The following is a 25144-nucleotide window of genomic DNA, read 5'->3' on the forward strand; positions in this document are numbered from 1 at the left end:
TTATTATAATTTACTATTTAAAAACAGTTTAAAGAAAACCAGCACTCCATAGCATGCAATACCAAATATCCGGAGAATCGTCACATACCATAAAACACGAACACGGCACTCTGTGTACACACACACACACACAATGAAAATGAAAGAAAACACAAACAAGAACAATAAATTCGGGCACAGGCTTCGGGGTGGCCAAAGCCGACTAAAGGAGGTATCAACCTTACAGGTGCACTTCATACATATCCACACCTTCACGCAAAGGAAAAACCGTGAACACCAGCTGCGCTGCACTTCAAACAGTTACACTACCCACCAGTATTTAGAAGCTAGCCTCCTAACCCAACCGTACCCAAAATAAACAGACACAAAATAATATATATATAAACAAAAACAAATGCAACAGAAAGACTATTCTGGTTGCCTTAAACATAAAGACAAACAGACACAAAAAACAACAACAACTATTACAATTTAACCAATAAAGGAAATAAAGAAAAACAAAACAGATATAAATTAACACAGTTCGGACAGCTCACCAATATACCACACCAAGGTCAGAGTTCTCCCAACACTATATTATGGCATCTTCCACCGTGACTTCAGACCACCAGAGAGCAGCCCTGAACCATTACTGCTGTCATGGCGAATAAAATAACAAAAAGACAGTTCACAAAAACCACCGAAGAAGAAACACCGAAGACAAAACAACAAAGAAGAGACGACGAAGAAGAACCAACGGAGAAGAGACAGCAGCGCCGTCCTCAATCAAGGCGGAAAGTTAATACCTCCGCTCTCACAAGGCGCATCAACACTCAAGTGTTCGTAGCTTACTAAAAGAAAAGAGACATAACCATCCCACATTTCTTATTATGAGCCAGAGGAAGCGAAACTCACTTACCCAGATGACCCGTTGTGCCGCGCGAGTTGTAACGCCGCCCACAGTTCGCAGTAAGCCATGCAGGGTAACGCCAGCACAAAAGAAACTCTGTGGCTAAATGGTAAACAAATACCGATTAGCACCACCCAACGGCCGAACATACAGCGCGTAAGGAGCATGTACCTACCTAGCAACAAGTGAACAGTCTGACTCTGCCGAGTGGCAATAATCCAATGGACACGCTAATGGAGAAGCTCGACCAGATGACACTTATCCCACAGACGCACTAATGGAAGAATAAACCCTCACATTAAAAGGTACAGGCCCATCTGTTCATTAGCCACCTAGCTACAAATGACACTCACCCACACCTTCGGTCCATACACACACCATGAGAGCGGTATCGTTTGTGACGTACGCCAGGTGGGACAAAAACCAGCCTTAAATACCTTTGGGGACCATTCTGATTGGCTACCATTAATAACTAATCACCTACCTGTGAACCAAAGGGGAAGACCCCACTGTCCACATTGCCACATACTGTATGTATGTAACACCTGTGTAAACACAGACTTGTATTATTATGAGTAATATTTATGTGTCATGAATGTAACTAATAAATGTATAAAAAATAAAAGAATTCAGTAATAAATCAATATCTGTGGTTTATTACTCACAAAGCTACTAACCCAAGGCAACCTTCCTTCATTCATGTCATCCTGCAACACTTCTAGCGAGTCCTGTCCTAGAATTAGACCAAGAATTAGAATAACAGCTCAACACCATCACTGAGAAAAGTGGTGTAGCTTAAAACCATGAGCCCTTTCCACTCACTCACCCAGACTGAGGAATTCCCTGTATCACTGTGAGTATTAATTCATAAGTGCCGTTATCTAGTTATTATTAATTTTTTTGCCAATTTATGGAGTCCTTATCAGTTTTTATCACCTCCTTACCTGTTCAGCAGCATTTGGCAGCCAAAAATCATTGTACTAAATGTAGATGGAAGTATTGATAAAATTCACAAACTGATATTTTAAGGAAAACAGTCATGATTAAACACAATTAAAAGATATTTTACATGTTAAAGTTCGATGCACAATATCATACACAAAACAGTGCATCACTATTTATATTTACGGCAACATTCTAGGGATAACACACGTGATTAAGAGAGAATCCTACAAAACACACAATATTATGTGTAATGTATGACGGCTCCTGTATACACTCGTACTGCCGAAGCTCAGAATCAAGTCACAAAATAAAAACAGAAATAAATAGATAAAAAAAGAATACACACACATTTAACTGTACAATCAAACATAAAGTGATGGTAAGGATAAAAACAAATGAAGATGAAAAGAAAAAAGCAAAGGAAATAATAATAATAATAATAATAATAATAATAATAATAATAATAAATAAGATCAATAATAGTGCCCCAGTAAAACAAAACTCCCTAGCTGTGTTAGAGAGGCGTCTGTTTGGCCACTTTAGTTTCACTAAACTGAAATATATACTCACAAAATAAACGTTGGCTTTTGCACAGTGAAAGTGCCGTTGATGTGAGCAGCTTTATTTCAGTTATAATACACTCAGATTACACAAAAAAACAACAACAAATACAAAACATAAAGTGTAACATAATGACATCATTTTCATATTGTTAACACCTCCGTAATAGTTTGTTATAGTCAGTAGCGTTATTTTAATTTCTCTTTATGACGGTACTGTTGTTACTGGTTTCATTATCATCTATTTAGGGCTCAGTTAAATTCCTTAACGGCAGTAACTAAAACTTTATTATGTACATAACACATCCTTATTTCATGTACTGTATTGCTCATGTTTTCTCGTTTTCATGTCCTTGTGAGTTTATTTCTATTGTTAACGGCTCATGACTTGAAAAATTAACTGGACTAGTAGAGACGACAAAGACTTCATAATTTTAAATCGGGAGACATCTGGGGCCTCATGTATAAAACTTAGCAATAAATGCAGCTGTCCTTCGGATATACGTTTATTAAAATAGTCAATTTTCCTGTTTATTCATATGCAAAAAATGTAACTTAAAAAGACAAAAGCAAGTCATCAAGTGCACATTTTATTTCACACATTTACAGATATGCAATACAACCTTTAATTAAACGTTTTTTAATGATTAAAGGAAAAGTTAATCCTGGAATGCCTTCAAGCCCGGTGAGTGGTCCAAGTGGGGTAGACAAGGGATGTAGGCTTAGATCCTACGTGCCTCCACCAACATCCAGTGTGCCGCCATCATCAAATGCCCAAGCAACCCCATGCTGTGCGCAATCCAGTGCATCATCATCATCATCATCATCCTTTGTGCCACCACCGAGCGCTGGTAACTCAAGGCGTGTACTGACGGAAGAAGTCATGCAGACCCAACGTCACATGGTTCATGCTGTTAATGCGGTGTGTTCCGGACTGAAAGAAATAAAAACTATTTTGTCAGAAATAAGTGGTTTACTAAAAGAAAAAAAAAAAGTTTGAATTCACTTGCCTTTTTACATTCCATTTATTACATTTATACGCTGCTGTATTGCCATAGCATTATGCACTGCATTAGGAGGGCCAGGGTCGGGTTCATTATTCTCAGTATGGGTGTTTGATGGAACAGGTATACCATTCTTTTAAACAATGTTGTGCAACACTGCGCAAGCCACCACAACGCGGCAAACCTTTGTAGGGGTGTACAATACTGTGCCACCAGACGTATCCAAGCACCTCCAGCGTCTTTTTAGCAGACCAATAGTGCGTTTAACCACTGAACACGTCTTGTTCGGTTTGGGGTCTAGTTAGTGGAGTTAGCAGCCACGTTCTAAGGGGATAACCACTGTCTCCTGAACATTTCACTTAATTTTTGAATGCTATAAAACATGTTTTGTTTCCTGAAAATTTGCATTGATTGATGTGAAATTTTGCATTAAAAATATTAAAATAAGTGTGGGTTTGTTTATCATTGGAGATTATAATTATACCTAAAAGAAAAAACATTTTAAAAGGTATGCTTTAAACACATTTGCATTATTACTCAATTACAATTACATGCGCATTCCTGCCGACTTACCAAGAAGCCATCCATCACACACAGCTCCTGTTTGCAGTCTGTTCCCTACACTGCTGTTGGACAAAATGTAGGAATCATGAGTTGACCCAGGCCATCTCGCAACTACATTTGTCAGAGACATATGCGCATCACATATGATCTGCACGTTCAAAGAATGAAAATGTTTTCGGTTAACAAAAGCAAATTCATTCTCAGATGGTGCCTTTATTGCAACATGAGTGCAGTCAATAGCACCGATTACATTGGGAAAACCGGCGATTGCTGCAAATTGCATTTTGATGTTGGCTTGTTCAGCTTGCGTGTAAGGAAAACAGATGTATCGGTGTGCCATCTCCACTATGGCATCCCATACATATGGCATGACACAGCTCAGGGATGACTGCGACATACCCGATCGGTCTGCCAACTCTCGCTGGAAAGTACCAGTGGCCAAGTGGCCTAATATGGTCAATACTTGTACAGGAACACACAGCGCGTGGTTTTTCCGTGAGGGTCTTTCCAATACTGGCCGTAATTCAGAACACAATTCCAAGAGGATGGCTCTTGGGAATCGAAATCGGCTCAATAGCCAATCATCATCATGAGCAAGGAAATCTTCACGGTCTCTGAAAACACGCTCCCTCCGTAGAGCGTCATTAGCAAGGTCTTCTAACAGCGCTAGAGCATCCATTATGATGATATGTTATATACGCACATACCTTTTTATAGCCCATTTATTTAAAAAAAATAGTTAATTCAAAGTATTTGCACCTGGTTAAGAATGCTGATAATGATAATTCAGGTTGATGCAATTTGATTTATTGGGTGATGTAATAGGATAATTTAGAAGTTTTTCATTTTAAATAGTTTTTGCTATTTGGGCCAGTTGGTGTCGCCAAAACACATACTCTTCTAAAAGAGTGCGTACGCACGGTCAAGAGCATCCTTACGGTGCGCACTTATTTACGGCAAGTTTATTTTTTATAAATCCCGATATGTGCGTGGAAAATGCGTACGCATATTTCTATGCCCATTTTGGGCGTACGCAACGTTTATACATCAGTCCCCAGGTCTTTCCAGTTAAGGGCACATTGCAGTCCACAGTATAAGGACGTTTAAGTGCAGGTGGGTATTGTTGTGTTTGCATGATTTGGGAAGTCGCTTAGAGGTGGAGCTTACCAGCTGAGACTAGTGCTATACTCTGGTATCTGTCCATCCATCAACAGAGACCTGATCCCGTTTCCCTGAATTTTAGTCAGTTTCAACCACTTGACTGCTCTGTGTCCTGTCACCACACACACAAAGCAATGGTTACACTCCTGCAGGCTTTGTTCTGTACAGTTTCTTTTGATTTGATTTTACTTTTATTGCAGCAAGTTTGCCTGAAGGTGTTTGAGAGGGAGGAGATGACAGGGTTTGAGCTGATTGTGCAAGTGGACAACTGATTATTATTAATGTTATAATATAAAATGACTTATAAGTTATCCTCATTCATTTAAGGCACCCTTTTATTTTCGGAGCTAGTAAAATAAAAGTACTCCTTATACCTCACTACTATAAATCCAAAATAAACACAAAAATGATCACACAATGTATGTGCATGACAATTTATGTGCATCTAAATGCTCAATAAGACACTTAAGAGCTTTAAGACCTATTCTGTGTGTTCCATAAAATTGATCCTAATAAGTGTTATAGTTATGTGTTATATTGTAATTATGTACTGAAGGATGGTGAAACAGTTAACAGAGGATTATTCATCAATTCTCTGTCATGCTGCTCCTCCTCCTTCTCCTTCTCATCTCTCTCTTACACAGAGCGACCAGAAAGAAACTGAAACTGTTCTCTCTCTTTCTTCCTTTTACTGTGACTGCAGAAAAGTGGCTGAGGCCAGTATTTTAGCACCAGTGCAGCTGTAGATCAGCACCAGTTCATCTGTCCAGTGTGTCTGGATCTCCTGAAGGACAGTCACAGTCACAGTTAAGGTGTGTATTAATGGTCACTGGGATCAGGAGGATCAGAAGGGCGTCTACAGCTGTCCTCAGTGCAGAGACACTTTCACTCCAAGGCCTGTTCTACGCAGAAACAACATGCTGGCTGAAGTGGTGGAGAAACTGAAGAAGAAGACCGACATCCCAGATGCTTCTCCTGCTCAATGTGACACTGGACCTGGAGATGTGGAGTGTGATCCCTGCACTGAGAGAAAGCGCGAAGCCTGTATGTGCTGTATGATGTGTCTGTCTTGCTTTTGTTTAAAAAAAAATAGAACCAAATATACAATATTTGATGCAGAAAAGATCTGCTCTGAACACAACAAGATGATTGAGATTGACTGCTGCACTGATCAAAGCTATATTTGCTCCTTGTGCATGTTGAATAAACATCAAGGCCATGCTGTATCAAATGAAGCTGAGAAACAGGTGGGAACTCATCTTAATGATATTTTCTTAATGATTATCTTAATGCTTTTTTAATAAATGAGAATAATTACTATGCCAGTAATCTTGCGTTTTTTTGGACTATGAAAAGTGAGCCTTTAAAGGTGGACGGGCAGATCGATGTATGTTTATTCTTCCTGTTTAAAACCAGTTTAAAACCAGTTTGGCATTAACACCAAGCAGTGATGTGAAGTGCCACTATGAGATACAACACTTGATGGCGTGTACTATACTCCTGATAGACTGTACAACTGATAGTCCAGTATGAGTCAGCAACCAGAGTCCTTTCACATTTATTTACAGCTAGCAGTGTGCAATGTTCACTTAAAGTAGAATGGGTTTAGGGGCAACACAAACAAAGCATTTACAGATGGGGTATTTGTAAAGGAATAATTGAACATGGTGGCTGAAACTTTGGTTGAAGGTAAATAAAAGAAAGAACAGACTCAGGAAAAAATAGAAGACGTTTGTCCATACAGTATGTTGACTTCCTGCTGATTCATTCCATCCCTCATACGTTATATCAGAGAGCTTTCAATAGAAGTGAAGCAGATCTTTCAGTGGGCACATGACCATATTGATCCCTGTTCTAACCAAGATAGCACTACACGTCGGGTTCGGATCTACTTACAGCTGTGAGTCAGCTTTTCCCACCTCAAACAGTTTTAAAACTAAGTATTGATCCAACGAGCACTTATTTTTGTGGATGCCATTTCACTCATTAAACAGGGAAAGTACAGGTTTTAGTGGAATACAAATGGAAGGAAAATAGATAAAGATAATTATTGGTTTAAATAGTCTTTAAAGGGTAGAGGTGAAGTAGAAAAAGTGTGGTTGTGATTGGGCTACCTACGATTTTTATTATTTTAACATGTTTTTTTTAAAAATCATTGTTTGTATTCTATATAAATACAAAGAAATATACAATACCAACAACCTGAGTGTACTTTATCTGCAATTAATATTTATCCTTTCATAATTTATAATCACATTAATGTAATTAATACAATTATTTTGTTCTCAGAGTGAGTTAAAGGAGAAGCAGAAGAAGGTGCAGGAGCTGAAACAGGCTGTGAACACTATAAAGGTGAGCAGTGAGCAGAGACAGAGCTGCTCCTAGAAACACACACAACATGGACAACATGGAGTCATTTAGAGTCGCAGTAAGAGAGGGAATGATAGATGAGCTATAAATCCTGTGTGTGTGTGTGTGTGTGTGTGTGTCCATCCCAACAGACAGCAGTGAAGGAAATCGAAGCTTGGGAGGAGACTGAACTGAGTCGACCTCAACATCAGTCTCCCTCATTTGATGGAGTGAGGAATTCTCTCTCAGATCTGAAGAAGAGACTCGAGGAATTCTGTGAGGAGGAATTCAACCAAATCCCTCCACATGGTAAGAGGAGCTGTTCCTGATGTTCCTGGACTCTGCACTGTTTCGAGTTTTTAACACTCGCCGTGAATTTGTGTTAGAGCTGAGAAACTCTGCACTCTGGTGCTTCAGGACTGAAGTCATGTGACTTACACACATTTCTGATTTCTAAATTTACTTGGCGTTTTACCATCTGACCTTTTTTCTTTCTGTCTCCACAGTGGAGAACGCTCAGAGTTTACTCACAGAGCCTCAGAGCAGAGACGAGTTTCTGAAATGTATGTCACACATACAGTACATGCATACATACATACAGTAGGTGGACAGGCAGTATGCGACTTTTACCGTCGCTGTGCACGGCAACTGCATTTGGGTTTGTGCGTTTGCTGGCTTTTACCGCTGAGTGGCGCTATATAACTACAGACTGACTCCTCAGGCCTTAGTTCGTTCTCTCCAGGATTAATGAGTCGCAGCTCGGCTATAGTCGCATGTAGTTGCAGATAAAATCAAGTGAAACATTGTAATTAAACGAATTCATAATCACAGTATTAACATTACAGTAGAAATTTATAATTACAATTATTTTAAAAATATTTTTAGGATTGAATTTAAGCAACGTAAACGTTAACACACTGAGCCTTTAGATTTTATGTGTAATTAGAAAAGCTACACGTGTAGGGTCTTGCGTCATCTTTTATTTTGTGTTCTTTAAATTTGTAGTAGATTTATTAACTGAAATAAATTAAACTAAACGCCCATAAAATTAAAACACTGTCAGATTAATGTGCAAAAACTATATAGTAAAACTATATAAGCTACACAGCCTTTATAAGACTCTAATTTTATTTAGGTGCGCTCACAATAACGAAAAAACTTTATGATTTTGTTAAATAAAGAAAGTAAACAGGGTGCGCTATTCTGTATTGTTTTCAGTGAACTTGAGCGCGTCAGAAAATGAGCCGAGACTCCGTGTATACTCGCCTCACAGACGTGAAAAATATATACTTATAGAAACCGAAATGTCTGCTTTTATATAAACTAATGAAAAACAAATTATTAGATTATGTAATTCGTATGTAAAGTGAATTGTAGGCGCGTTCACTTGTGCACAGACGACGAGATGACATTATCACCATCAGCACAGCCGAAACCAAAGAAATCACTCATTTATTAATTAATTATTAAAATGGTCAGAGTGAGTTTTATTGCTGTTTTTCCCGAAGAATTCATAATCATTACTCTACTTCTGCCGGTGCACTCTGGAAAACTTTACGCGTGCTGATGCAGGATCACATACACATACATACACACACATACATACATACACACACATACATACACACACACATACAGGTACGTCTGTATGAATAAATTGTTTAAATGTATGTATCTCATCGCTGTGCTGTTTGGGGAGGGGCGTGCTAATGACGATTTCGTCTGCTGTGTGTGTGTGTGTGTGAGAGAGAGAGATAGAGAGTGAGTGTGTGTTTGTGTGTGTCAACTTATCAATGAATTATTAAAATGGCCAGTCAGTTTCCGACGCATTCATAATCATTAGTTAGCACTTCTGCCAGTGTGGTGTTTCTTATCCTCACCCCGTTAAAACGTCGTATTTAGACGCTAACCAGCGAGAGGTTGTGCGCGCGCGGTCCACTACAAAGCAAACATATGTTAATATATATTATAAAGCAGCTCACACCGGCGTGCGTTTTGTACAGCTCCGCAAAGACAGCGCTTATTTAACACGTATAGATGTGTGTTTGTGGTATTTCTGGGAAAGATAAATCTCTTATAAATCTCTCGATTCAACGTGAAAGAGCGCATACGCGCCATGTTCTCTTTGCTGTTTGAGTTCAGCTTCGTGTAAATTCATCCCAGTGGGCACAAACTCGTGGAAACCACGTGGAAAAGACGTGTTTTCACCACGTGGAAAAGACGGGTAATTTAGGCGTAAAAGGCAAGTCGAATTCATTCGTGGATTTGACACATGGAGTCCACGTGTTTTTTACCACTTGGAAAAGACATGGATGTTAGCCCATCGAAAATACGTGTTGTGTTCAACGTAAATTCTGCAAAGTTCAAAATGTCCACAACATCCTGTGTAAAGCAGATACAAATCACATAAAAGTTGTAATAACTAATAATTTATTCATATTTCAAAACAAACAATACAAAATGCACATAAAAACTGGGTGTAGTGCATAATACTGAAATAACATAAAAATATGAATACTAAAGGACTAATTAAACAAACAAAACATCTAAGAGAAGATTAACAGCAAACAGCAAAAGAAATAAAATTACAAAAACATTTACTTAACACTTAATAAATGACACTGCATCCAGCCTTTCTTTCCTCTTAGGTGCATTTCGTAACCGATTGGCAATGGTGCTGAGGGCAAAGGCTTCTGTAACATCATGCGCCTTTACTACACTGTCTGTCAAAGGACAAAAATGTTTAGTATAATTTAGATGCATGGACTGCAATTTATCAATACAATCATTGTGTTAATATAAAAAAAATACACGACCACAAGGGACTGTTCAATTACTTACCAGTTATTAATTTGCACAGCGCTGTCAAATGATGTTTTATCCCCTCGTGATCCCTTCATGTTTAGTTGAAACATAAGTGAATTTGTAAGGAATCTAAAAGAAAAAAAAACTTATCTATTTATCTTCAAAGAAATAAATGGGTAGAGTAACCACATAAGTTACACTGAAAAGTTCCTTCTCCTATTCTTAGAAATTTAATGGAACATATTCTGCAAGTAAATGTTAGTGTTCACTGTCAGAACTCCTCAGTGCATATAATATATTATACATGGTGATGGTGTTGCATTTATGACAAATTATACCTGTTCATCAAATACTAGCCTGTTTTTAGGATTTTTGACAAATTAACGTTTGCAATTGCCTGTTATGCTTCGAATCCTACGTTAGCTACATACATAGATTCACAATCAAGCTAACCGCGTCGGTAAGAACCTACACTAACTGCCACAGAACATACTAGAATATTACTGCTTACCTCAGTGCTCACCCTGTAACATCACACACAATTGTTCTCTGTATGGGACACAATTGCCACGGGTACTTTGTAACTTTAACAGACCGCAAATTTAAACAAATTTCGAAGTTTATAATTTCTTTTTATTAGCTATAAATGTTTCGCGCTTCCACTTAAAAAAACGGGATCCAGGAAAGGCTGATCACTGCGCATGCTCAGTACCACTCGCTAGACTGCAAAGTCACTCTGCGCAGCGACCCCTATGTGTCGCCTCTGATAGCACATCGGTGTTCTAAACTACTTTTTAGTTTGTAAATCCAGTGTACGTTGTAGTCAGATGTGGCATTTAGGCGATCAGTAACACATTTTGAAAATGCCATTTTAGAACACATTTTGGCTCATGTGTTCAACTTTAGAACACATTGGACGCGTCATATGCGTCATTTTATTTTTGAGTGTGTTTAATGTTAATTAATGATTGTCACATTTATGTAAAAGCGTACAAAATATGCATTCAAAATTAAATCCAGCAACCATCAATAGGTGGTACAAAATTATTTTTCACGTGATATCCACGTGGAAATGGGCGAAGAATAATGTAGATCTAAAACTCCATGTGAATTCCACATTAATTTAGAACAGGTTTTCCACGTGCCTAAAACCACGTGGAATCAACGTGGATATCAGGTGAAAATTGGTGGATCCACCACTTCACCAAATATCCACCAGAAATCCACGTGGATTACATGTGTTGTGCCCGCTGGGATTATACTGTATATATACATATGTGTGTGTGTGTGTGTGGGTGATGGTGAAATAATCTACACTGCGAGTCAGGTGGATGGTCACTCAAGGCTGCCTTTATCGGCCTGGGATAAACAGCACCATAAGTTGGTTATATTGCAGATCATTGATGATGTTTGAGTCTTAAATGAAGTAAACAGAGGTTCAGAGTTTACAAGCAGCCTAATACACATTCTTCTTAATATGTTTTCATAAATAAACACATACCAGAAGCTCACAAACCGAAGTAATAATGCGTGTATAGTATAAAATGTCGGTTTTATGCTTGAAAATCTTTCCAAACCGAGTTAATAAGACAGAGCAATCATCAATGCGTCTCACCAGCAGAAAGTCAGTATGAAAACTGCTGCCGTTTGTGTAGCTCCGCCCCCTATCTGTGATGGACGTGGATACAGCAGAGCGCAACCAACGGCGTGTTTTCACAATTTCTGCATCAATTTAATCAACTTAATTAAACTCCGTTACATATGTATATGACCATTATTAAGTTAAAACATGTTTGTCAGTCAAACAAGCAAAAATTTCACAAAAAAATGCCTTTTTCTCTTTTAATCAGAACTCCTGTTGAAACAATGAACGATTTGCAAATAAAAAACAAGAACCTTCTAACAAAAAGTCTCTTCTTTTGCAGACCGAAGCACCGTGTGCATTTATTTTCTTCTTCGCTTACCCCTGTCAGAAAATCAACATAGCGGCCTCCAGTGTGCAATCATGGTACTGCACCAACCCTTAAAGGCACAGTGTAAAACTTCACATTCCACATTTGATTTGTCACATACAGTCATACACAGTACGATATGCAGTGAAATGATTATACAACCCTCTGATACCTTAAAAATAAAAGCTTATAGATAAATAAATGTAAAAAAAAGAAATGCAATAGAAAATAAATTTAACTAGAGCCGTATAAGAACAGTGGCAGCTGGAACACCTAAAAATAGATGCAGGATTATTTTTAGCTATGGTCTAAATATTTTTACAATATTTCTTAATTTAATTTAAATGAGATGTTGAACATCGTGATGCTCCTCTTTAATTTCAACTGTACGTATAAAGTTTTTCAGAGTGCATCGACAGAAGTAGACTAATGTGTCGGGGAAAAACAGCAAGGAGACTGAGTCTGACCATCGTAATAATTCATTGATAAATTAGTGATGCCTTTGGTTTCGACTGTGATGAAGGTAATCATGTCATCTTATTATCTCCACAGAAGTGGACGCGCCTGTAATTCACGTTTCATTCGACTTACATAATCTGAAATTTCTTTTCCATTAGTTTATATAAAAGCAGGCATTTCACTTTCTGCAAGTATATATTTTTCATGTCTTTGATGCGAGTATACACAGAGTTTTGGGGTCCTTTTTCTGATGCGCTCAAGTTCACTGGAACCAGAATAGCGCACCCTGTTTACTTTCATTATTTTACAACATCATAAGGTTTTGTCGTCATTGTGAGTGCACTTAAATAAAAGTAGAGTCTTATAAAGGCTTTGTAGCTTATATAGTTTTATTATATAATTTTTGCACATTTATCTGCTAATAACACACCCACTTTTTCTGATGCACACCCAGTGTCTGATTTCTGGCTATGCGAGTGTTACACATGATAAAATCTAAAGGCTCACTGTGTTAACATTTACTTTGCTTAAATTTGAAAGTTGGCATATTCACGAATCAGGACATTCGCATAGTTAACACTCAGATAGACTACTATCAGGAAATTAAATTAATTTCAAGGCCATTTAAACAGAGACATTGCCAGGTCTTTCACTGTTTTGTCCCTGTTAAGACATTACAAAAACTATATAAGAAACGTATTAGGAATTTTAAAGTACGAATTTGGGCATCTCATTTCATCATTATGAAAATAATATAAAGCACATATACACACATTCATCATGAAATATTTGTTGTAAAACAAAATAAAATTAATGTGTGCTTCAACATTGGAAACAATATTGTTTTAGGCTAAGTAATTATACAGAGTTCTTCGTTGTACAGTACTTGGTCCGGCTTTTAGATAAAGTCCTGCCATGCGCCATCTTGTGGATATTAAGTGAAGCACAACACATTTATTTAAATTCCCAAATGTTGCTTAAGGCAAGTCGTGGCACGCCACGTGCTAAATTGCGGCATCTGACGGGAAAACACACGCAGTCTTAATGGCCACATCTGTAACTTGCTACAATCTGGACATTGAATGTTTAAGTTCTAACAGTAATTCAGGCTTTGTTTCAAAATTCTCACCAAGATTACTGAAGAAAATTCAGAGGTGGGGTGTTATAGATCTCACACTGATGGAATAGACTAGCAACAAAATGAGTTACTGTCTGCTAAAGAGTTAAGATTATTAGTGCAGCTATATATTGATTATTTGGAAATTGCCAAACCTTTAGGGACATCTTGCAAAATTCATGTCAAGTCAAGCCAAGTAGACTTTTATTGTTACTTCAATGATATACAGTTCAGTACACAGTGAAAGAAACAACGCTCCTCCAGGACCAAGGTGCTACAAACATCATAAATTAACAACATAAATTAACAAAAAACTAACTAGCTAACTTAGAGACATAATTAGCTAGCTAGCTGGGACAAGATAGATTGACATTGACATTTTAAGTAAACAAAGAACCATCTATGTTTTTCAGACAAAATAAAGTGCACATGCAAATGGGCAAATGCGACAAAATGATGACTTGGGCAATGTCTGGAGGAGCTGACACAGAAACCAAGTTAACATGCATCATGCACTACCCTTTTAAAGAAGCAATGCTTCCCCTCAAACCGCACTGTCCATAGGTTCACATGGGCCAAAATGACATTTTTTCGCATTGTGACTTTGTCACTCTTATACTGTTGATGGTACAGATTGCATGCTTAAATGGCATGTTTGTATAAGTGGGGAAAAGTTCCCCAAAACATTACTGACCTACTTACTGAATAATGAGGTTTCATTCCTCTCTACTGACTATGACTGGTGGTATGTGGAACAGCTTCTTTGCTATAAACTGTCCCCTACTGAATTAGGACATCATCTCTCTTTTCACCTGCACTCACAACTAAATGATACTGTGACCTTGTGTGTGCCTACAGAATTGATGGACGCTTATTGTTGAGTACAAGGATGTCCTTAACAGTTGCACATAATAAAGACAAGTAAACAGTGAGTTAAATATGTAGCCTGTCTATTCTAAATATACATAGAATGCGGCCCTGAGTCTTTTTACAAAAAAAATAAAAACAAAAACAGAATAGCCCAGCAATTATACCAGCACATGTTGTGTTTTGGTGCTGGTATGCTCGTGACCAGCATTATAGTGCCATGATGTTGGTGCTGGTATGTCAGTCACTTTACTGATACTGGTCCCCAGCATACCAGCACCAAAACACAACATATGCTGGTATCATTGCTGGTCTATGCTGTTTTTTCCCCCCACCAGCACTAGCATAAGCAGGGTGACCAGCATACCAGCACCAGCGACACAGCATTACGATGCTGGTCACCAGCATACCAGCATGGTACCATATTTATGGTAGGCTGTTCACCACCCCAAGAAATGTTGGTATGGTATAAAAGCTAGAATTCATGCAAATATTACAATGCTTCTTTTGCTTCAGGTATGTTAGTAAGTTCCTAGTAACAAGACAAAATTCAGGTTTTACAAGATGGTCATCCAATAACTCTGTAAAATATAGAATAGAATCAGTATAAAATCATCTTTATTGGCCAATACAAACAGTATTAATGATGTGTAACATGTAAGCAATATATATATAATATGCAAATTTGTAACAATATGATAATTTAACAATGAACAGCAAACAAGTTTTGATAAAAAAAAAAATAATAACAAAAACAAAACATGATAGCAACCTCTCAGGGACACAATTACACTGCTGTGGTGTGAAAGTAACAGTATAAATGAGTGAGTTTGGCCTTTACTCATTATTTAGGGGTCTGCAGGTTTATGGGCCCTGAAGTAGTTCTGACACGTCCTGACATTTGTGTACTTATAAACATATAAATGTCACCTCTTTCACCTAGTGCAAAGTAAATGTCCAGGATTGAGGAAAGAGGGAGGCAGATGATCTTATACACAGAAGGCACATTTATGGCCTATACTGTAAATATGGCCGTGCAAACAAACATTCAGAGTGACACAGTGCGAACAGGAACAGTGCACTATGAAGAAGGGGTGTTAGGTTTGTAAAAGCCCATTTTTACACCCTATACACAGTCATACATCTTTGTGCCTCTCTTAAAAAGCAGTTCCTGTTTAACTAAAGACACAAGTGAACACGGGCATTTCCATAGTGTTTTTTGCTGCTTACCATAAACTGAATTGCAATGCACACAGACCCCGTGACCAGCAGTGGTAACATTCCTGGCATCTGAGGTCAGTCCATGTGCTGGTTGTGCGCAGTCACAGGTGAAGCCTTATCGTGTGGCCAACCGCTTAAAACAATACAAGAGATCCATCCCGAATCCAGACCCCTGTTGTGGTCCAGGTTCCCATGCGGGCAGGAATCACAGAATTGGTGTTTTCCATGACATAGTGATGGTCCGTCTGTATCTTGCCTGCTTGTTTGTATTTGGTCTCTATAAAACAGGTGGCTGGTCATTTTTATGGTCACAACTGTTAAGCATGATAACCATAAAATTACTGTATATTATCATACATAATTATTGGCCATCGATAAAGACAACACAAGCTTTGTAATGTTATACAACGATTAATACTTTTTGCATTACGATTAACATTTACACCTTAATATCACAAACATCTGTAAGCTACATAAGGCTGTATTTTAGGCACCGGGGGCTAAAGTGTTTGTGCTAAATAACATTATAGATAGCAGTGTCATAAGCTACCAAACTGAACCAAATAGCTACCATAATATAAAGCGATCCAAACCGAGGTGAAATATATTATAAACATTTACACCACAGCTGATACTGACAACCATCTGTAATCTACATACTGTAAGGCATTAGCTTAGCCACTGTGAGCTAACCTGTTTGTGCTAAGCTACATAAGGCAGTATGTTAGCATGATTTAGCAGTGTTATCTACATGCTAACCAAACCATGTAAGTGACATTAAATGACAATGTTTCACATAAACTGGGAAAGGGCAGTATAAAATAATAGTGTATATTATCAGAATAAAGATTATATAAGATTTAATAACTTAGCTATGCTAACAGTTTGCTGGATTCTCCTCCTTTGTTCTCTGTTGGAGTCTCAGTGTTGTTCTGAGGTAAATCTAAACTCCTCCCACATTCCGGAACATTCTGTAGAGCTTCAGAAACCTGTACAGCCTGTGACATCTTCCACACGCGCAGGAAACTTATCGGATCTACTGTGTGTGTGTGTGTGTTTGGGGGCGTGGCCTTGTATGTACAGTAGATTACCCAGTGACTGTTTCCATGTGAATAGTGTGTGGACGTGTCCTGTCTCAGGTTATTATCAGATAATGAAGTGTGGCAGAAAGACTGTATCTCTCCTTAGATTCATATGGATTACATAAACTGAGAATATTTATTTTTTATTAAAATCACTTAATTTAAAAGGAAACACTTTAAGACACTTTAAGCTTTTTATAGATGTATATGTATAGATATATGGATATGTGTGTGTGTGTGTGTGAAATATTCACTAAGTTTTAGTCCATTTTAGTGACGCATTTCAAAAAGGTTTTCGGGAGACTGAGACAGCTGAAAGTTAAACCCTGTTTATTTTCTTTATTTTACAAAAGCACAATGGTTTATTGATATGTGAGTGTACATTAACAATTAAAGACCCCCCCCCCCCAAAAAAAAAAAGGAAAAAAAAAAAAAACCTTTCTCAGATGTGTTGGACTAATGGCACTTAGTTATTAACCTAGTTAACCCAGTGTAAGTATGTATCCAATGTTGTAAACATTAAAGCACTTTTTGTAAGTCGCTCTGGATAAGAGCGTCTGCCAAATGCCTAAATGTAAATGTAAATGTATGAGTTTTAGCTTGTTGTGTCCGCTGCACCATGATACACTTACTGGTCCGGGCCTGATTGACCGGGAGAAACAAACACACACACACACACACACACACACACACACACAGGCATGATGTCTGAAGATCTCTGTTTATTCTCAGCACTTTTAAACTGTGCTATGTCTCAAATACAAAAGAACCAGTCATTACCATGTCAGTCATAGAGAGACCTGGAGACAAACAGGAGAGAAGAAAATACCTTTACATTCTCCTGATTAAACACAAGGGTCATAGCAGATAAGAGCCATTTGTCTACGTCAAGAAGAGCAATACCCCCCCAAAAAACTAAATCATGCACATCGTAAGTGTATAACTGCACACTGCTCCCTGTTCCAAAGAACACTTTAAGGCAGATGTTTCTCAACTGGTGGGTCGCGACTCAAAAGTGGGTCGCGGGAACATTTTCAGTGGGTGACAGAGTGTGTGGTCAAAAAACAACAAAAGTTTAATTTTTAACTAATTTTGCTTATACCGGACTTTTATTTTGAAATGCGCACACGACAACCGCACCATTTGACTGAACCTTTCCTTACTCTAACCACTGTTTACAGTATTTGTCATTTTTACGTTGTAATATTTCTATAATTTGATACATTTTGTTAAATGACAGCAATAAAATATTGTTTATTTGTAAGTCTTGGTGATTTTCCTATGATTTATTTGTCACTACTTGTGTATGTTAACAAATAAATACAAATTAATTATAATTCCTAAAAATTTGGGTCATGGCTTGATGACCATGTAAAAATGTGGGTCCCATGGCCAAACCAGTTAAGAACCACTGCTCTAAGGAATATGGCTATTATAATCAATCAATTTTTTTTTTAACCACGCGCCTCTCTGCCAGAGCCAGCTTATACTGTACGCTAAATGGACACTACAAATACCTCACTAAATTACAGAAATGCTTCCTTAAATTACAAATTACACTGAATGATGCATAACTGTAAATGCATTGACTACATCCCCCCATTTAAATTACAGAAGGGAAGTATTTTTTTTTTATTTTCCTACACAAAGGAACAAAAACTATTTAACACAACTCAAGTAAAAAACTTTGTAATCATGTATATGTTTATTTTAGCATTTTAATGGTATAAGGAGAATTTCTTAAACTTTAAAACAAAATGAAATGTTATGTTGCTAGACTTTAGCTTTGTCCAGTGTTGCTCAATTTAGCTGGTGGTTCCAACCCAGAGCTGTTCACTAACTGTTAACATTTACACCCAAAATGTTAAAAAATAATCATCTTTCTGCCTGTCAGCTCCATCTCTAACATTGACTTCCTGATATAGTCCTCATCCCCTCTATTTATCTGTCCACAGCATATCCATCTGGCCTCTCTACCCTAGTTTCCAAACTGCCCTACTTGCATTGTTCCTCCAATATACACATTCCAAATCCTCTACTTTCTTGTCACTCTCCAAGCAAATTGCACCATCTTTAGCTCCGCCCCTTCAGCTCTGTTTCCTATCTTTTCATCAGTAGCAAAGTCTCCAAACCATCCAACACTGCTGGTCTCATAACCATTCTATAAACCTTTATTTTCATACTTGCTTATTCGTTTCTGGAACAGATAATTCCTGCTACTCCCCTCTGCTTGGACTCTCATATTCACACAACACTGCTCTCAATATTTGTTAAATTCAGGCACTCCAGATTTTCAGTTTGTAACACTCCAAACAAGTGACAACATTGCGCAACATTAGCTAGGCCAAGTTAGAACCAGGAACAAAGCACAACAGTGGAATACTGCCACGTACTGGACACGAGTATCAATGAGCGAAGTGTAACAGAGTGAGTGGGTGGAGCTTTAAATGAGGACAGTGAAGCTAAGCTCCATGTACCGTGACTGTAAGTGTAAGTATGTGCTGTAAAGTGTATTAAAGTTATTAATGTTATTAAATTCAATGTGAAGATCCTAAATTCTTAAGTAAAGTACAGTAAACTTTGGAGAACTCTGGAGTGATACGTCACATTAAACACAGTACTGATAAACTACTGACTCAATCTGTCTCTGTCTATTTACCTACAATCATTAGAATAACTCTATTCAGACAGAATATGGAGCTCAAAGTGCTTCACTACAGTTAAACAGTGACAGACAATAAATATAGTCATAATACCAATACAGTTATTAATTACTATTTACATTCTTAACTTAATGAATAATATTTTAGCTGCTTTTAATAATGTTAATATTGTGTGAATGTGAATCAAGCATTTGAAAATGTTTCAAAAACTATACTGTAAGTATTTGTTTCTCCCTTTAAAAAAAAAATAAATACAGTTGACCAAAGTATTTTGTGCACTATACATTATTTTATGGGTTTCACATACACACCACATTGACGCATTTACTCTGAGCGAGGAAAAGTAGTAGAAATTCGAAAACTATAAAAATAAACATAAATAAATAAATGAATGAATAAATAAATAAACTGTTTAAAATGTATTCATTAACAAGGTCAAATAATTACTTCATCTGTTTGTAGATAGGAAAAAAATTACATCTCCACAGATTCATGGACTAAAGTGTGATGAAACGGTTAACAGATGTGTATTCATGCCCTCCCTCATTTTTAGCTCCTCCTCTCACACACTCTCTCTCTTACACACAAACACACAGAACCAGGAAGTTCTTGTCAAAGAAAACGAAACTCAGACGGTTTCTCTCTCTCTCTCTCTGTGTAATTTCAGGAAAATGGCTGAGGCCAGTATTTCAGTAGATCAGGATCAGTTCATCTGTCCAGTGTGTCTGGATCTCCTGAAGGATCCGGTGACTATCCCCTGTGGTCACAGTTTCTGTAAGGTGTGTATTAATGGCTGCTGGGATCAGGAGGATCAGAAGGGCGTCTACAGCTGTCCTCAGTGCAGAGACACTTTCACTCCAAGGCCTGTTCTACGCAGAAACAACATGCTGGCTGAAGTGGTGGAGAAACTGAAAAAGACTGAAGTCCAAGCTGCTTCTCCTGCTCACTGTTACACTGGACCTGGAGATGTGGAGTGTGATTTCTGCACTGGGAGAAAACACAAAGCTGTCAAGTCCTGTCTGATGTGTTTAGCTTCATTTTGTGAAACTCATTTGAAACCTCACCTGGAAGTTCCTGCTTTGAAAAAACACACATTAACTGAAGCTTCAGCAAAACTTCAAGAGAAGATCTGCTCTGAACATAACAAGCTGATTGAGATCTACTGCCGTACTGATCAAACCTGCATCTGTTATTTGTGTACGATGGATAATCACAAAGGACACGACACCGTCACAGCCGCAGCAGAAAGAGCTGAGAAACAGGTGAGAATGAGAAAGATTTCCAGGATGAGGTTCTTAATTATAGTTTATATCTAGTAACATGTGCTCAGTGTTGTGTTGGTTACACCTAAAAGTGATATTACTATTAATAATTAATGTATAAAATATGAAATATTAGAGTGTGTGACTGTTTGGCTAGATTATGTTTGTGATATATATGAATACACACACATATACAGTTGCATCTCAATGAATTAGAATATCAGCAAAAAGGTGATTAATTTCAATAATTAAATTTTAAAAGTGAAACTCGTATATTATATAGATTGATTACACACTGACTGATATATTTCAAATGTTTGTTTCTTTTAATTTTGATGATTATGGCTTGCAGCTAATGAAAACCCAAAATCCAGTATCTCAGAAAATTAGAATATTACTTAAGATCAATAAAAAAGGAGAAAAGATTTTGAACATGTTCTAATGACTAATGAAAAGTATAAACATGTACAGTACTCAGTACCTGGTCAGGACTCCCTTCTGATAGGCGTATGTGTCACGGTCACCATCACTGCATGAGCTCCAGTGAATTATATGATTTAAACATCAATTTCAAATTCAAACAGAGAGAGAGAGAGAGAGAGAGAGAGAGAGAGAATAAACATAAACAAAGCAGATATAATGTGCTCCACTCCACTCTTGTCATCATGCTGGAAAAGGGTTTGCGTCTCTTAGATCCAGTGGAAGGGAAACTAACACTACAGCGCACACACACACACACACACACAAAAACAACATGTATGTAATGAATTATCTTACTATGTAAGTACTTTATAAAAAGCTGAATGTAACTGTTCTGTCCTCAGAGTGAGTTAAAGGAGAAGCAGATGAAATCCCAGCAGAGAATCCAGGAGAAGCAGAAGAAGGTGCAGGAGCTGAAACAGGCTGTGAACACTATAAAGGTGAGCAGTGAGCAGAGACAGAGCTGCTCCTAGAAACACACACAACATGGACAACATGGAGTCATTTAGAGTCGCAGTAAAAGAGGGAATGATAGATGAGCTTTAAATCCTGTGTGTGTGTGTGTGTGTGTGTGTGTGTGTAACAGCTGAGTGCACAGACAGCAGTGGAGGACAGTGAGATGATCTTTACTGAGCTGATCAGCTCCATGGAGAAAAAGCGCTCGGAGGTGACGGAGCTGATCAGAGCTCAGGAGAAGACTGAACTGAGTCGAGCTGAACGACTCCTGGAGCAACTGGAGCAGGAGATTGCTGATCTTCAGAGGAGACTCACTGAGCTGGAGCAGCTTTCACACACACACGATCACATCCAGTTCCTCCAGGTAACACTCACTGTCTGATCTACACACACAGCTGTTCCTCACACACTCTCTAAAACACCTCCTGTTAATGGAACAGTGAATGTCCTCTGATGTCACAAGTGTGTTTTACATTTAATCTGCTTTCTGTAGGCTTTAGCTTCTGGACGTCGGTCTCCTCCAGTAGACAGACCAGACTTTCAGACATCCAGCATCAGTGTCCATCAACATCTCTCATTTGATGGAGTGAGGAATTCTCTCTCAGATCTGAAGAAGAGACTCGAGGAATTCTGTGAGGAGGAATTCAACAAAATCCCTCCACATGGTAAGAGGAGCTGTTCCTGCTGGAGAAACACAATGGAGGACGTCTTTACTCGCTCTGTCAAGTCTTATTACTTAGCAATGCTCCTGCTGACCTTCCTGCAGACAGTTTGAACTAAAATACTGATTTAAAATGAATAAACTGACTGTATCACTTTAAACTGTTTCCATCTTTTACAACCTGATGATGCTTTTTGTCTTTATTTCCATTTTTCTCTCCACAGCTGCAGCAGTTCAGATCTTTTTACCACCAGAGCCACAGAGCAGAGAAGAGTTTCTGAAATGTACACACACACACACACACACACACACACACACACACACAGGTTTATTAGGTCTATAGAGTACCGTTTTCTTTGAAAGCAGCTTAAAAAATATTAAATACAGACAAGTGATGTGCAGGAATGTTGTGTGATTTAAAATGTTAATTTAATTATTTTTAGTTTATTTGTGTGTGTGTGTGTGTGTGTGAGAGAGAGAGATAACAGAGAAGTTTCCTGAAATATATATTACACACAAAAAATAATTTAAAATAATAATAATAATAATAATAATAATAATTTAGTTCATTTCAATAAGTATATCCTGCAAAATAAGTTTAGAAAACACTAAATACTGACAAATTGGAATAAATAACAGTTTTTTATTTCTTTAGATTAAAATCTGAATGAACATTGAGACATTTCTCCCTCAGATATCAGCGCACACAGACAGCTGTCTCACTCTTCACATGAATATACAGTATTCTGTGAATTAAACCCAACATGTTCACATTGTTCAGTTTGTTTTTCTCTTTTATTTTAGATTTCTGTTATCTGACTCTGGATCCCAACACGACACATCGTAACCTCATTCTGTCTGAGAAGAACAGAGCGGTGAGATACAGTGAGAGAGAGCAGCAGTACTCTGATCATTCAGAGAGATTTGACTCCTGGCGTCAGGTGTTGTGTAAGGAGAGTGTGTGTGGACGCTGTTACTGGGAGGTGGAGTGGAGCGGTGAGAGTGTGTCCATATCAGTCTTATATAAAGACATCAGCAGGAAAGGACAGGGTTATGAGTGTCTGTTTGGACACAACAATCAGTCCTGGAGTCTGTGGTGTCGTTCTTCTTCTTCTCTTTCTTTCTATCACAACAACATTAAGACTGATCTCAGAGCTCCATCATCCTCCAGAATAGGAGTGTATGTGGATCACAGTGCAGGAACTCTGTCCTTCTACAGCGTCTCTGACACGATGAAGCTCCTCCACAGAGTCCACACCACATTCACTCAGCCTCTGTACGCTGGGTTTAGGCTCGACTGGTGGTTGTCTGACTCTACTGTGAGATTGTGTGATCCAGAATAAAGTGTGTAGTGTTTTGTGTAAAATTCCTGCACATTGTCACATTGTTGCTCAGTCATCTGTCTCACTAACACACAATCCAGCTGCACAAACAGCTCAGTAATTTAACACAGCGACAATTAAAGAGTAAATATTAACACTGAATATAGTTTAATAAAAATAAACAGATGTATTATTAAATGTATTAAATGTATTATTATAAAGTTGTATCTGTGTGAAGAGCCGTGGTGAGATTCGGCACATCAGACGTCACTTTAGAATAACTTTATATTTACATTATTGAAAGTAGATGTTTAAAACTGACCACACACACACACACACACACACACACACACACACACACACACACACACACAAATATATTTCAGCAAAGACTTTTTGTTTTAATCTGCTAAAAAATTATATCTGAAGAAAATTTTTGTAATGCAGTGAATTTTTAAATCTTCTAAATAAATATCTTTATACTGTATGTATGTAACACCGTGTAAACACAGACTTGTATTATTATGAGTAATATTTATGTCATGAATGTAACTAATAAATGTATAAAAAATTAAAGAATTCAGTAATAAATCAATATCTGTGGTTTATTACTCACAAAGCTACTAACCCAAGGCAACCTTCCTTCATTCATGTCATCCTGCAACACTTCTAGCGAGTCCTGTCCTAGAATTAGACCAAGAATTAGAATAACAGCTCAACACCATCACTGAGAAAAGTGGTGTAGCTTAAAACCATGAGCCCTTTCCACTCACTCACCCAGACTGAGGAGTTCCCTGTATCACTGTGAGTATCAATTCATAAGTGCCGTTATCTAGTTATTATTCATTTTTTGGGCAATTTATGGAGTCCTTATCAGTTTTTATCACCTCCTTACCTGTTCAGCAGCATTTGCCAGCCAAAAATCATTGGACTAAATGTAGATGGAAATATTGATAAAATTTACAAAGTGATATTTTAGGGAAAACAGTCATGATTAAACACAATTGAAAGATATTTTACATGTTAAAGTTCGATGCACAATAGAAATGTTTTAATGTAAAATGTCTGTGTTTTAATCATTCCTTTTAATTTCATTATAAAGTCTGTTGACAAATTTACCACATCATTTTTATTCCTAAAATACTTAATTTTATTCCTAAAATGCATTTCTGTCAACTTTTCAGAAAAGCTTGGAGTGAGATTTTAAAAATAAGGGCATTGGTTTTGCGCGCACATGCAACGTGATGCCCCCAGTGTGCACACCCGTACACTTTACACTGCATGGCTCAGGTTCTGTGTAGGAGGACAGAGAAAATTACTGCATT

The 25144-nt window shown here is 37.7% G+C and overlaps 2 protein-coding genes and 1 long non-coding RNA gene across 4 annotated transcripts; 2 read left to right on the forward strand and 1 right to left on the reverse strand.

The window, feature by feature from the left end:
- The first annotated feature begins 5844 nt into the window (after positions 1 to 5844).
- Positions 5845 to 9700, forward strand: LOC128541193 (tripartite motif-containing protein 29-like). Its single transcript, XM_053511480.1, has 5 exons — positions 5845 to 6370; positions 7413 to 7475; positions 7625 to 7781; positions 7979 to 8035; positions 9615 to 9700. Exons 1-5 carry the CDS (start codon positions 6041 to 6043, stop codon positions 9698 to 9700), a joined length of 693 nt encoding a protein of 230 aa, XP_053367455.1. The 5' UTR covers positions 5845 to 6040.
- Positions 9701 to 10081: 381 nt separating this feature from the next.
- LOC128508014 (uncharacterized) lies at positions 10082 to 11210 on the reverse strand. Its single transcript, XR_008355850.1, has 3 exons — positions 10789 to 11210; positions 10314 to 10406; positions 10082 to 10195 (listed from the first exon to the last, which is right to left on the reverse strand). It is a non-coding gene; the product is annotated as an uncharacterized LOC128508014 (long non-coding RNA).
- Positions 11211 to 20243: 9033 nt separating this feature from the next.
- LOC128507918 (E3 ubiquitin/ISG15 ligase TRIM25-like) lies at positions 20244 to 24684 on the forward strand. 2 transcript variants are annotated; one of them, XM_053479078.1, is made up of 6 exons: positions 20244 to 20900; positions 21725 to 21820; positions 21967 to 22200; positions 22330 to 22501; positions 22722 to 22781; positions 23302 to 24684. In XM_053479078.1, exons 1-6 carry the CDS (start codon positions 20310 to 20312, stop codon positions 23838 to 23840), a joined length of 1692 nt encoding a protein of 563 aa, XP_053335053.1. In that variant the 5' UTR covers positions 20244 to 20309; the 3' UTR covers positions 23841 to 24684. The 2 variants fall into 2 exon arrangements, with proteins under 2 accessions (XP_053335053.1, XP_053335045.1); XM_053479070.1 differs by having other exon boundaries at positions 20278 to 20900; positions 21967 to 22212.
- The last annotated feature ends 460 nt before the right edge of the window (positions 24685 to 25144 follow it).

Source organism: Clarias gariepinus, chromosome 2 (assembly GCF_024256425.1).
Source record: "Clarias gariepinus isolate MV-2021 ecotype Netherlands chromosome 2, CGAR_prim_01v2, whole genome shotgun sequence".
In the NCBI taxonomy this organism is placed as follows: domain Eukaryota; kingdom Metazoa; phylum Chordata; class Actinopteri; order Siluriformes; family Clariidae; genus Clarias; species Clarias gariepinus.

Excerpts from the sequence above, each read along its gene's own strand:
- LOC128507918 (XM_053479070.1), top strand. The coding sequence starts at position 20,310 with ATGGCTGAGGCCAGTATTTCAGTAGATCAGGATCAGTTCATCTGTCCA. Across the intron at positions 20,901-21,724 it reads CAGAAAGAGCTGAGAAACAG|AGTGAGTTAAAGGAGAAGCA; the intron begins GTGAGAATGAGA and ends TTCTGTCCTCAG. Across the intron at positions 21,821-21,966 it reads AGGCTGTGAACACTATAAAG|CTGAGTGCACAGACAGCAGT; the intron begins GTGAGCAGTGAG and ends TGTGTGTAACAG.
- LOC128541193 (XM_053511480.1), top strand. The coding sequence starts at position 6,041 with ATGCTGGCTGAAGTGGTGGAGAAACTGAAGAAGAAGACCGACATCCCA. Across the intron at positions 7,476-7,624 it reads AGGCTGTGAACACTATAAAG|ACAGCAGTGAAGGAAATCGA; the intron begins GTGAGCAGTGAG and ends CCATCCCAACAG. Across the intron at positions 7,782-7,978 it reads CAACCAAATCCCTCCACATG|TGGAGAACGCTCAGAGTTTA; the intron begins GTAAGAGGAGCT and ends CTGTCTCCACAG.